This window comes from Psammomys obesus, unplaced genomic scaffold (assembly GCF_907164565.1).
Source record: "Psammomys obesus unplaced genomic scaffold, mPsaObe1.curated_primary_1811, whole genome shotgun sequence".
NCBI lineage: Eukaryota > Metazoa > Chordata > Mammalia > Rodentia > Muridae > Psammomys > Psammomys obesus.
In genome coordinates, this window is record NW_026592548.1 from 59,012 (window position 1) to 73,407 (window position 14,396).

Below are 14,396 nucleotides of genomic sequence, written 5' to 3' on the forward strand. Positions count from 1 at the left end.
ACACACACACACACACACACACACACACACACACACACACACACACAGATAGATTCAATTTAAATAAGAAATTTAAATACACACATGCATGTCCACATGCGTGCGACCATACACAAATAAACAGATGATTAAGTAAATGTAATTTAAATAAGAAAATAAAAACCCTTCTCAATCCAAGATGGCAGCACCAAGAGCATACTATGCCTGACAAGCAGGACAGCAATGACTGCACAATGACCAACAGAACTGAGAACCCTAAAACACCAGCAACTGTGTGTCCCAGTTGAGAGGAAACCCCATGGTGTAGGTGGCAATCAGGCCCAATCTCAGGTCACCCAGTTAAAGCCTGGAAAAGTTCCCAGGTGTGTCCCAGAAGGCACTCGGTTGCCACCTCAGAGCCACACACCAGTGTGCTCTGATAACCATCCCAGACAGGACTGAGCACCCCACAAAACCAGAGTGCTACACCTATGCCAGTGTCGCCATAGTAGCATAAGCTACAGGGCGGGGGATATGCTTTCTCCGGAAATTCGCCCCCTGGAAGGTCCCTGGCAAACTCATCCTACTTGGAAAAGAGACGTGTTATGAGATTTCTACGCTTTTTCAGTTGTGGCTCTGGGGCTGGAATAATGAATTCTTTGATCTTTCTCAGTGACTCCTGAAACAGCACAACTAATTTTATAAAGAAATTTATTATTAATAGATTGTTAAAGGCTTTAATAAAATAATATGTAAAAGGAATAAGTTTAAGGAAAGTAATGAATTAGATTTAGTATCAGAAGACATTATAAGAATAGAAAAAGAAATAATGGGCTCCTTCTTAAGAAAAAATAACATGAGAAGTACAGCTGGCACGAGTTTACCCCTCCCTTCAGCGTCTTGTTTCTAGGGAAGATCATAAATCTTTAGCAGGACATAAGGGAGGATGATTGACCAAGGTGTGTTTAGACTTTGGCAGGTATTCGACTTGGCTCGGAGGACTATTACAGCTCCTGGCTTTCCTCTTCACTAGTCAGTGATAATGAAACCATAGTTTGAGGTTTTTGTTTCTTGTTTGCTTTGATCAGAAAGTTTCTAGGCAAAGATTTCTTGTGGGCACTGCCTATGTTAAAACATAAACTTTGTATCCTTGGTAAAAGTCTGAATGTTCTGGAAAGCATGCCAATTTTAATGTGCTTCCTTGTGAGATCACTATAAAAATACTAGCTTGATTTCAGTAAAATTGCAGCAGAGTCAAAACCATCAAGGTGTCTCTGTCTGTCAATTCTTCGCCGAAACCGTGTCTTCCTGTCCAAAGCCTTGTTCTCCCGCGGACGACGGGAGCCCGACTGGGCCGGTCCGTGGCACCAGAGACTTGGTTTTCCAATGGAGAGGAAAACCCCACAGTGAAGGAAGCAATCAGGCTGACCAGCCTTAGGTCATCCAGACAATGCCCAGAAAAGGTCCTTGGCTCCGGCAGGCACTCAGTTGCTACTCCAGAAACACACGCATGCATGCCTGACTAACCCTCCCAGACAAAACTGTGAGCCCCAAACACCAGAGATTTGGTTTCCCTGTTGGGAGTAAACCCCATGGTGAAGGAAACATCAGGGCCAATCTCAGGACACCCAGCCATCCTGGAAAAGTTCCCGGGTTCCTGAAGATGCTCAGTCACCAGCTTGGAGCCACTCACCTATGTCTGCATGCTCTACTCACCATTCCAGACTGAATTGTAGACCCCAAAACACCACAGATTGGGCCCCCCTGCCACCATGGGCCTTCCCACAGTAAGTGAAACATCAGATCTGACATCAGGACACACAGCTAATTCCAGGAAAAGTTCCTGAGTTCCCACAGACTTGGGGCTCTAGCTTTTAGTCACAGGCCTGTGTGCTGTGTGATACGATCATCCACTAGGGTACAGGGGTATAGACTCCAAACTCAGAACTACAGAAGCCTGAGTCCCACAGGATCAGCCCCCAGATGCTTCTAAGCACAACCTGTCTCCCTAGCTAAACTGACAAAATCTAGGGGTTCCCTGGTTTTTCAAGAGGGGTGGGCCAGCAAACACAGTGTACGGGCAGCAGCACCTCGCTAAATTAAGAGCAAGAAACCCAGTGACAGGGCAGCTATCTCCAGGACTTCTCCTGTTGAGAGAAGAGCCTCTGGACTCCCAATGAGCCCACAGGACCATACACCTGATGAGAGCTGTGGCAATTCCCTGAGAAGCACCAGTCATTTGGTGACCATACCCAAAAAGCTGAGGACGGCACCTCCAGTAACAACCATCCTCCTGCCAAAATCATCCCCCCATGATTCTGGCAGGCACCAAAAACTAACAGCCAACACCTGAGACAGCCAATAGGTAGAGGACAACCAACAAAAGCCAAAGCAAAATGGCATCTATAGAACCCAATTATCTAGGAGCAGGTAGTGCTGGGCCCTAACATAAGTGAAATTCAAGAAGATGACATTAAATCTATGCTTACTAAGAAGATAGTGGAGGAAATGAATAAAATACATAAAGAAACAGAAGAAGAGAAAGTCAGACAGATTAGAGCCATTTGTAAAGAAAGAGAGGAACATAAATTCAAACATATTATGCCATCTATAAAGAAATACAGGAAGATACAGCCAAACAGTTTATAGCCCTTAGAGAGGAATACAATGGAGAAAAGACAGCATCTTCACCAAATGGTGCTGGTCTAACTGGATATCTACATGTAGAAAAATGCAAATAGATCCATACTTATCACCCTGCACAAAACTAAAGTCCAAGTGGATCAAAGACCTCAACATAAAACCAGACACATTAAATCAGTTAGAAGAAAAAGTGGGGAAGACCCTAGAACTCAGTGGTACATGAGACAACTTCCTGAACAGAACACCAACAGTACAGGTTCTAAGACCAACAATCAATAAATGGGACCTCATGAAACTAAAAAGCTTCTATAAAGCAAAGGACACTGTCTTCAAAACAAAACGACTGCCTACAGATTGGGAAAGAATCTTCACTAACACTATATCTGACAGAGGGCTAATATCCAGTATATATAAAGAACTAAAGAAGCTGAAAAGCAGTAAACCAAGTAATCCAATTAAAAAATGGGGAACAGAGCTAAACAGAGAATTCTCGATAGAGGAATATAAAATGGCAGAGAAACACTTAAAGAAATGTTCAACGTCATTGCCATCAGGGAAATGCAAATCAAAACAACCCTGAGATTTCACTTTACACCCATCAGAATGGCCAAGATGAAAAACTCAAGTGACAACACATGCTGGAGAGGTTGTGGAGAAAGGGGAACCCTCCTCCACTGCTGGTGGAAATGTAAACTTTACAACAACTCTGGAAATCAATCTGGCGCTTTCTCAGACAACTAGAAATAGCGCTTCCTCAAGATCCAGCCATACCACTCCTAGGCATATACCCAAAAGAGGCCCTCAACTGAAGAATGGATGCAGAAACTGTGTTACATCTACACAATGGAATATTACTCGGCAATGAAAAATAAGGAAATCATGAACTTTGCAGGTAAAAGGTGGGATCTGGAAAGGATCATCCTGAGTGAGTTGTCCCAAAGCAGAAAGACACAGACAATATACTCACTCATATAGACATATAATATAGGATAAATCTACTAAAATCTGTACATCTAAAGAAACTAACCAAGAGGGAGGACCCTGACTAAAATGCTCAATCCCCTTCACGAAAGGAAAAGAGGATGGACAACAGAGGAAGAAGAAAATAGGAAACAACCTAGGAACCTGCCACAGAGGGCCTCTGAAAGGCTCTCCTCTGCAGACTATCAAAGCAGATGTTGAGACTTATGGCCAACTGTTGGGCAGAATGCATGGAATCTTATGAAAGAAGAAGGAAATAGTAAGATCTGGAGAGGACAGGAACTCCACAAGGAGAGCAACAAAACCAGAAAATTTGAACATAGGAGTCTTTCTAGAGACTCATACTCCAACCAAGTACCATGCATGGAGATAACCTAGAACCCCTACACAGATGTAGCCCATGACAGTTCAGTGTCCAAGTGGGTTCCATAGTAATGGAATGAGGGACTGCCTCTGACATAAACTGATAGGCTTGCTCTTTGATCACCTCCCCTTCAGGGGAGAGCAGCCTCACCAGGCCACAGAAGATGACAATGCAGCCACTCCTGATGAGATCTAATAGGCTAAGATCAGAAGGAAAGAGAGGAGGACCTCCCCTATCAGTGGACTTGGGGAGGGGCATGCGTGAAGAAGGGGGTGGGAAGGTGGGATCGGGAGGGGAGGAAGGAGGGGCTTATGGGGGATACAAAGTGAATAAAGTGTAATTAATAAAAAATTTAAAAATATTTCATTTACAAAAAAAAAATTTCTGACACAAACCATCCATGAAATCCAAGAAAACATGAAAAGTCAAAACCTAAGAACAACAGGAATAGAGGAAAAAGAAGATTCCTGTCTCCAAGGCCTAGAAAATATTTTCCACAATATCATAGAACAATTCAAAGAATCAATGAAACCAAGAGCTGTTTCCTTGAGAAAATCAACAATATAGACAAACTCCTAGTCAAGCTAACTAAAAGCAGACAGACACTATCCAAAGCATCAAAATCAGAATTGAAAAGGTGGACATAACAACTGATACTGAGGAAATTCGAACAATCATTAGATCTTACTTCAAATGCCTGTTCACCACAAAACTTGAAAATTTAAATGAAATGGACAATTTTCTTGATTGATTCCACTTACCAAATCCAATCAAGATCAGGTCTATAAATTAAGTAGTTCTATGTCCCCTAAGTATTGGGATCTGTAAGCAGGCATCTCTATGGCCAGCCCCAAGGGACTTGACAAACTGGATATCAGACATCTATGAGGCCACCTATAGACTACGTTTGGACCACATGAAACCACCTGTGCATTCTCTGGGTCACCTTATAAGAGAACTTTCACTACCTCCTCTCTCTGTCTCTCTCACTCTCTCCTGCTGTGCCCAAAGATGGTCTCTTTGACACCCTCCCCCTTCCTTAATAAAACTCCATGTAGAACTAGTTGTGTGGTATGATTTGTGAACCTGCTGTGTAACTTTGCTGCACAATCCTAACACTAAGGAAATAGAAGTGGTCATCAAAAATCTCCCATCCAAAAAGAAAGTCCAGGGCCAGTTATTTTGGGCCCAGAATTCTAACAGACCTTCAAAGAAGAACTAACACAAATACTCTTCAAACTATTCCACAAAGTAGAAACAGAAGGAACATTACCAAAGTCATTCTATGAAGCCACAGTCACCTTGATACCTAAACCTCAAAAAGATCAAGAACACATCAAAGATATCATCTACTATGACCAAGTAGTCTTCATCCCAGGTATGCAGGGGTGGTTCAATGTATGGAAAGCCATCATCAATGTAATCCACCCATATAAACAAACTGAAAGAAAAAAAACAACAACACATAATCATCTCCTTAGATGCTGAAAAGCATTTAATCAAATGCAACACTCATTCATATTCTGGAGAGATCGGGATACAAGGCATCTTCTAGTAAAAGCAATATACAGCAATCCTATAGCCAACATCAAGCTAAATGGTGAGAAACTTACAGCAATCCCACTGAACTCAGGGACAAAGCAAGTTTGCTGACTCTCTCTGTATCTCTTCAACAGAGTACTGTAAGTCCTAAGTAGAGCAATAGGAGATCAACGGGATACAAAAGGGAGAGGAACAAGTCAAAGTATCACTAGTTGCAGATGAAATGATAGTATACATGAATGACTCCAAAATTTCTACCAGGGAACTCCTACAGCTACAGGGAACCACCTTTAGCAAAGTGTTTGGATACAAAATTAACTCAAAAAAATCAGTAGCCCTTCTATATACAAAGGAGAAATAGGCTGAGAAAGAAATTAGGGAAACAACACCCTTCAAATAGCCACAAATAATATAAAGTATCTTGATGTAACTCTACCCAAGCAAGTCAAAGACCTGTATGAAAAAAATCTTCAAGTCGCTGAAGAAAGAAACTGAAGACAATATGAGAAGATGGAAAGATCTCCCATTCTCATGGCTTAATAGGATTAACATGGTAAAAATGCCATCTTATCAGAAACAATCTACAGATTCAATGCAATTCCCACCAAACTACCAACACGATTCTTTACAGACCTTGAAAGAAAAATTCTCAACTTCGTATGGAATAACAAAAAACCTAGAATAGATAAAACAGTCCTCTGCAGTAAAAGATCTTCTGGAGGTATCTCCATCCCTGATCTCAAACTGTACTATAGAGCAACAGTAATAAAAACTGCATGGTACTGGCATAGAAACAGACTGGTGGATCAGTGGAATTGATGAAAATAAAGTTCTTGCTGACATAATTGCATCTTAGCCACAATGTAAGGCTGACCTCACTCTTACTTTTATTGTAGTAACTCAGCCTATCTTTTTTTATTATTACTATTAGTTACATTTTATTAACTCTGTATCCCAACTGTATCCCGCTCCCTCATTCCCTCCCAAATCCTCCCTCTCTCCCTCCCTCCCTCATCTCCTCCCTGCCCCTTTCCAAGTCCACTGATTGGGGAGGACCTCTTCCCCTTTCATCTGACCCTGTTTTATCAGGTATCTTCAGGACTGGCTGCAAAGTCCTCCTCTGTGGCCCTTGGAGGGTGGGGAGGTCAAAGAGCCTGCCATTGAGTTCCTGTCAGAAATAGTCCCTGTTCCCCTTACTATGGGAAACCAACTGGTTACTGAGCTACCACGGGCTACATCCGAGCAGAGGTTCTAGGTTATATCCATACATGGTCCTTGGTGGACTGTCAGTCTCAGAAAAGACCCCTGTGCCCAGGTATATTTGGTCCTTGTGGAGCTCCTATCCTCTCCACGTCGATAACTCAGCCTATCTTAAAGTAGAACTTGATGCCATGAAAAAAAGGTCAGTATTCTTGGGTGATAGGGGTTACTAGGTCACTTGGTCAAGTGCCAGCTGCCACATTCCCTAGTGTCAAGCTTGCTCTTAAGGCCAGAGCAAGCAGAAGAGAAATAAAAATAATTATCAGACTTTATATGTTTCTCTTCTATTACAATATCATATTAAGCCTTTCTACTACATTTCACAAAGGGCCTGATATTAGAGCACACTTATCTCAAAACACTCAGTAAGTTACTAGTGAAGAAAGACTTTGAACCTGCAGGGAATGAAGTCGATCTGTGACCTCTCATTTATTTAATCTTTCTACAGCTGAAGAAAGAAGTAGGCAGGTTTCATCTCAGCAACCTTCTCAGAGCAGCTATGGACAGACAGGTATCCCTCCCCCACAACTACTCACCATCATGTGCTCACCACAGAAGATGATCCAGAAGGAAAGAAGCATTGCATAGAAGATGCCCTGTCGGATGTCACCAAATAACAGCATCCAGGTCCAGTCAAACCCAATGGAAAACCATTCCACAGGGATATTGATAAAGGTCATGGAAATCCCAAGGGCAAAGATGACTCTGATGGTGGGAAAAATACCCAGAAGTGCCAGGTTACTCTGGAGAGAGCAAACCTTAAAAATCTCGATCTAATTTTGGGAACTGAGATGTTCTTTATTCAGACTTTAGCAAGTTTCTACCTTGAAATGCAACTCTGAAAATGTCATACTAACTCCTGTATAAGTAAATGGAACCCCCTTAGAGATACACACTTTAACCGTATTGTCTTCTTGAGTATAACAGTGTCCTCTTACCTCTTTATAATATCACTGCCCTAATCATTAAGAATATGCATCATTAATCATTACTGTGATATACTTGTTGATTGTTAATTATGTAAGTATATTTGTTCCAATAATAAATTATACAACTACACATAAATCCAATTAGTTACTTGTTTTGCTTTTTCTCTACCACACTATTGACTGCCCCTTCCTAGTGGATGCAGAAAGGCTTAAAAGAGGCAGAAATATTTACAGATCTATTTGTAGCACATTTTAGGAAAATAATAGGACATAATAGCAGAGAAATAAAACAAGCACGAACTCATAAAGAAACTTCATCTTAAAGTTATCTGAAAAGGGACTAGCAATCCACTAAAACATTTAAATAATAAAATTACACCATTTATTCACTGAACAAATATTAACTTTAATGTTATAAAGAAAGATAAAGCTATAAGAGAATGGAGAGTGATTTTATATATGGTGAATAGGGAAAGAAACACTACAACGAGAAACATCAAAGCAGAGCTTAAAGGAATAAATAAGGTATTAAGATACTTGGGAAATATTATTTCAGATAACAAAAACAAGAAGGTCAAAGGGTTTCACCTAGAATGCAAGCACCATCACAGGTGCTCCAGAGAACAGGACATAAAACTCAATGGCGTTTACAGGACAAGCCATAGCTAGTAGAACACTAGTAGAGGAGTGGAATGATCTACTGACACTTAGAAGGAGGGAGGAAAAACGATTTTAGTGAATAAACTGTAGTGAAGAAAATATTGTGAGAAAGAGGAGCACTTGAGAGGCTGCTTGTAATAACCCAGATGAGAAGTGATGTAGGTAATTACATTAGGGTGGTAGCAGTGAAGACAGTAAGACTTCCTGGGGATTGGAGAGAGGTGTGAATAACAAGTAGAACACTGAGTAGCTTCCTTCTTTCAAGTCCAGCAAGTAAAAGAGAGGAGTTGCCTTTCACTAATATGGGTGAAGCTTTGGTGGCAGCAGAAAAAAAGTCAAGTATTCTTTATATTTGTTACATTTTTTTCAGTGCAAGAGAAGATGTTAAATAGCTGAGGTGTTTGTAACTAGAGTTGGGAGAGACTAAGACTAAATACGTAAAATAAGAATTATCACACAGTACATAATTTTTAATTTCCAGATTTTAAATTGGAATAAGCAGAATTAAATAAAGTCCAAAATCTCTGCCTGGATCAATAGTGTAAGAGGCTAGAGATATGAGGAAACAGTAATGGAGACTAGGTGAACACCAAAAAGACCGTGTGAAGGAAAGGGGGTGATCAGCTATGTAGACTGATGCTCATGGGTCAAGGATGGTAAGGAGTAGAAGACAGCCATTAAATTTGGACTGAGGCTCTGATTTGTGATCGTATGAAATGACACAGTGGAGGTCAATCAATATTAAAATGGAACCAAGGAGAACTGGAGCAAGTATGTGGGAAGATTTTTGAAAAGAGAATTCTTGTAAAAAGTAGAAAATGGTGTGATGACTTCAGAAGGAAGCGGAAAAGGAGAATTTTCTCATGGTACAGCATACATATATATAATTCTAAATGGAAATAAGACAGCAAAAAGGAGAAGCTGTTGGTATTAGAAAGAAAGAGAATTTATTTACAGGAGTATCATCCTGTGTGTGGGAGGTTCTGAATTCAGTTGGGAGTGGAACAATTTGTCCATTAACAGAGAAATATCTGAAAGCTGACCATGGGACTGAACTACAAAGACAGCAGTATGGGAATAAGCACTCTGAAGACTTACAAATAATTTACATGTGAAATCTGAAGGAGACACAGAGTACAAGATGATTCTTAATCAGTTCATCAACTGAAATCACACACTGGCTGCCCGAGGTAGATACAAAAAATTGAAGCATAGCAAATTATGGGAAGCTAGCATTTGCTAAGAATGATCTGAATCAGTTCTTACTTTTCCAGAAGCACTGGGGGTCGGGACATCATAGTGATCCTCCTCCAATACCACACCATAATGATGAAGATGCTGGGTGTGAGGAAGGTCTTCATAGCAAACCACACTTTAGTGAAGCCTCCATTTTGGTGGATTCCCTAAACAGAAACCAAGTATAATTATGAAGATGAATATATATTGGTGTTATTTTTATAACTAAATGCAAATGAGCAGTTTGTCTACCTGAATATGTTTATAGTCATAGAAGTTACTGTCCTCACATAACTTCTGACACCTCCAAAAATACTGTAGACATATACTGAAAATCATAAATATGAGCCATGCTATGCCAAGGGACTGATTAAGAATATAATCAAAGATTTTTCTTAGGGTCTTCATTCAAACATTGGGGATACCATATGTCTAATAAGCAGTATTGGAAAGGAGGTTTAAATTTATGCTCATAACATGCCATTCTGTAATATGTGGCCTCTTTATGTTATGTTCTACATCATTAAACAAACACCATGGAAAGAACTTAAGTTGTCTCTGTTCTCATTAACATCTGTACCTTTCGTGGTAAAGCATGTTAATTATTTTACTCTTATTTGTTATGCAACCACAATCATCCTATGATCTTATAAAAATTATAATAATTGTATGTGATAGTAAGGCAAGTTAAACATCACAGAGGCCATCACATTCATGCAGAGAAGGTAAAGCACTGAGCTCCAGCCTGAGGTTGCAGGTGCCAAGTCCCCAGCACATCAGCATAGTTATCTGTACCATCATGTGTGCATGAGCAAAAGAAAGCTGTAGCACACTAGGGTCACTCTTACAGCTTGAGCTGGAAACAAAGTAACAAAGCTTCTTTTTTTAAAATTTTCCCATATGACTTAACTTTTGTGATTTTATTTACTCTTTGAGAATTTCATACTATATGTTTTAAGAATAATTCATTTATTTATTATTTATTATAATTTATTCACTTTGTATCCCAGCTGAAGTCCCCTCCCTCATCTCCTCCCAGCCCTACCCTCCCTCTCTCTTCTCCTCTTATGTTCCTCCCTTAGGCCACTGATAGGGGAAGTCCTTCTCCCCTTCGGTCTGACCCTAGCTTATCAGGTCTCATCAGGACTGGCTGCATCCTCTTCCTCTGTAGCCTGGCAAGACTGCACCACCCCCCAGGGGGAGGTTATCAAAGAGCCAGCCACTGAGTTCATGTCAGAGACATACAATATGTTTTGATCATATTTTTTGCTCCTTCCAAGTCCTTCCAGATCCTCCCTTACCTCACTACACAATTAACCTTTTGTACTTTTTCTCTTGTTTAAAAACAAAAATTACACAAAACAAACAAACAAAGGCAAAATCGAAAATTAAACAAAACATGGAGTCCAATCTATGGTGGCCAACTACTCCTGAGCCTGGGGCTTGCCATGGAGTGTGGATAATATGCAAGCATTTGTCACTCCATTGATGAAAACTGATTTTTCCCTATTTTAGCAACTATAAATTATGAATAGCTTCTTGGCTAGGAGGGGGATTTTGTGCTCATTTCCCCTCCTCGGTGCTGGGATTTTGTTTGGCTTTAACTTGTATAACTATTATATGTGAATCTAACCTGTTGTATCTGTAAAATGTTGTTTCCTTGAAGTTATACAACACCTTTGCCTCTTACAATCTTTCTATCCCCTCTTCCACAAAGACTCCTGAACCTTGAGAAGGGATGTGATAAAGACATCCCATTTAGAGATGAGAATTCCAAAGTCTCTCACTTTAAATGTTGTCCAGTTGTGGGGCTCTGTGTTAATTACCATCAACTGCAAAAAGCCTCATCCCTGTTAAGGGTTGAGTGGTGCACTCATCTGTAGGTATAACAATATCTTACTAGAAGCCATTTTATCACTGTGTTCATTTGGCAGAATAACAATAATAAGTTTTTCCTAGGACTCACGACCTATTTTCAAGTTCTTGGCTCCACCTTAAGGAGCAGGCCTTAAATAAAAAAGTAGTTAGTTATTTACATTAATATTTGTGTTACTATTCCACTGGTGGTTATATCTCACAAGAAAGTCATTATTGTAGTTTGCTAGGTGAGACTGGAGATTGTTTTTATCTTCCAGTAGTATTATAGCACCCTCTAGAACTATGAATGCTATCCAGGAGGAGTGAAGCTTCAAATTGAAAGCCAGATAGATTTTTGCATGTTCTCTGTATGTAGATGTTGAATTGTCAATTTAACAATATGGTCTTTTGGTAATCTTTTTAAAAAGATCACTTAATATACTAAGTGCAGAGAGTAATAGGCTGTATGCTCATCTCTAAAGGAAAATGTACTATACACATCCTCCTAAGTTTCAGAGATCATTTCAGAAAAGGGACCTGGAACCCCTGCACAGGTGTAGCCCATGGCAGTTCAGTGTCCAAGTGGGTTACATAGTAATGGGAAGAGGGACTGCCTCTGACATAATCTGATTGGCCTGCTCGTTGATCACTTCCCCCTGAGGGGGGAGCAGCCTTACCAGGCCACAGTAGAGGACAATGCAGCCACTTTTGATGAGAACTGATAGACTAAGATCAGAAAGAAGGAGAGGAGGACCTCCCCTATCAGTGGACTTGGGGAGTGGCATGCATGCAGAAAGGGGAGGGAGGGTGGGATCGGCAGGGGAGGAGGGAGGGGCTTATGGGGGGATACAAAATGAATAAAGTGTAATTAATAAAAAAAAATGACTATGAAACAGACAAGCTGCCAAAAGCAAAAAAAAAAAAAAAAAAAAAAAAAAAAGAAAGACCCAGAAAAGGTAGATGTGGTTTTCTACCACCACAAGGAGGCATCATTTGGGCACATCAAGGCATATGAACTCATCAATTTTCAGTGCATATGCAAAACCTGTACAAACCTGAGCCAGACCCAATCCCAGCATGGAAAAGAGTTATATAACCCTACTCCTAGCCACAAAGCAACTAGCAACTTAGCTACTGGGAAAGGAAGGGTAGTTTTTAAAGTTCAGCCTTTGGTAAGTGAAACAAGCACCAGTGGAAGAACACATGCCCAATAATATTTAGGGCTGCACAAATTTGTCTTGAAGGATTTTTTTGTTGTTGTTGCTGATTTTTGGATTTTGTTTGTTTGTTTGGCACAAAACTGAGAGGATAGGAAAGGAGAGACAGATCTGAGAAGAGTTGGGAGGCTGAATATGATCTAAACATATATAAGACTCAAAACTCTCAAAGAACTACAAGGATTTATTTTTTTCTATAGTCCCAGGAAAATAATTTTAATTTAGTATTTTGGCCATCATGGTTATGTTTTTATTCTCACTTCTCAGATAAATCAACAGATAAGCATTTAGGGTTAGGGTTAGATGGCAGGACTAATAGAGGAGTTCCCATCTTGTATGATCTCAGGGCCCTGTGTGTGCATAGAGATGGAAGAAGTAAGACAGAACTCTTTTTTTACACATATATGATTACTGCATTCTTGACCCCTGCTTCAAGGTGACAGCCTACTGGTTTAGTTACATTCACTTACCACCAACCGAATATCCTTTATCTCCCCAATCCCAACATTGATTTTCTTCTTCTCATTTACAGGTAGCCGGATATTTAGAAGGTAGTACTTATGAGCCACTGACCCAATTTCCATGAAAGGAAGGACATCACATTCATAATAACGACCTTCATGCTCTAGGGTCTGGAAAATGATTAGTTAGTTTGAGGCAGATTATTTTTTCCAAAAAACTAAATGCATTCATTTGATTGAGCTCATATCAACAATTTTTAAAATACTAATGTGTTAAGGTACACATTAAAGGAACAGATCTACATGACACGCTGGAATACTGGTGCCCACTGAACTACTCCACAAAGATGGAGAGAAGGGGAGGTGAGATATATCAACCTCAATTCAGATAAAACCAAAGAATTTTAGCTAAAAACCAGATATTTCTTTTGTTTTTTGACACCTTTCTCATTAGAGTTCACATCAGAGGCTTGCATCATACCACTACTATAGTTTAGGAAAATCTATTTTAGAGAAGGTCACCAGAGACCTCCAAAGACTCCATGTGTGTAGAGGAGGAAAGCCTTTGCTGAAGTCCATCACAATCTAGATGATAGATAATAGTTTTCACAGTGAAATATAAAAAGCTAAAATGATCTGACATAAATAAAAAAAAAGTAGCAGTGCATTGGTGCTGGGGGAAAGTGGCTCAAAATTTAAGATCACTTGCTGCTCAGATTTCATTCTCAGCATCCGCACAATAGATCAAAATGGACTATAACTTGAGTTCAAAGGTACCTTATTCTGCACTCCATGGGCTGGCTGCATGCATGTGCCATACTCACATAAATACAGGAAAAATTAATACTTGTAAAATAAAAATATATAAAATAAAAAGAAGTTGTACACAGTACAATGGGATCCTTTTGCTAGAGATACTCACAGGATAGGTGTTTTCTGCACCTATCCTGAACCTTCTAACAACCCAAGAGGCAAGTTGGCAGGAGAAAGCCAAAATTTTACCTAAATAGAAATTTATCCGTGTTCCCAGGAAAGCCTCTTGAACTTCTTAGCAATTTAAGAATAACTGTGGTAGTGGGGAACTAAATTCTGCTATACTTCTCAAGGCATCTTGAGTATGTGCCTATTAAAGGTGGATTTGCAAAGCTGTGGGTGACTATGGCGTGCAGAAGCATGAGCTGTAGCAGGCAGTAGGAACTTTTCCTGAAAAGTAGATTTAAGTAGGAAAATTTTATGTGCCCTGAATAAGTGAATGGAGGTGAATTAT

General features: G+C 40.0%; 1 protein-coding gene across 3 annotated transcripts in view; it reads right to left on the bottom strand.

The window, feature by feature from the left end:
• Positions 1 to 14,396, bottom strand: part of Wls (Wnt ligand secretion mediator) — a 133,370-nt gene that overhangs the window by 32,426 nt on the left and 86,548 nt on the right. For all 3 annotated transcript variants that reach the window (XM_055614303.1, XM_055614304.1, XM_055614302.1), the window contains exons 4-6: positions 13,139 to 13,300; positions 9,625 to 9,761; positions 7,306 to 7,474 (exon numbers count right to left, since the gene is read on the bottom strand). In XM_055614303.1, coding sequence (XP_055470278.1) covers positions 7,306 to 7,474; positions 9,625 to 9,761; positions 13,139 to 13,300 — 468 coding nt within the window. The remainder of the gene's footprint in view (positions 1 to 7,305; positions 7,475 to 9,624; positions 9,762 to 13,138; positions 13,301 to 14,396) is intronic.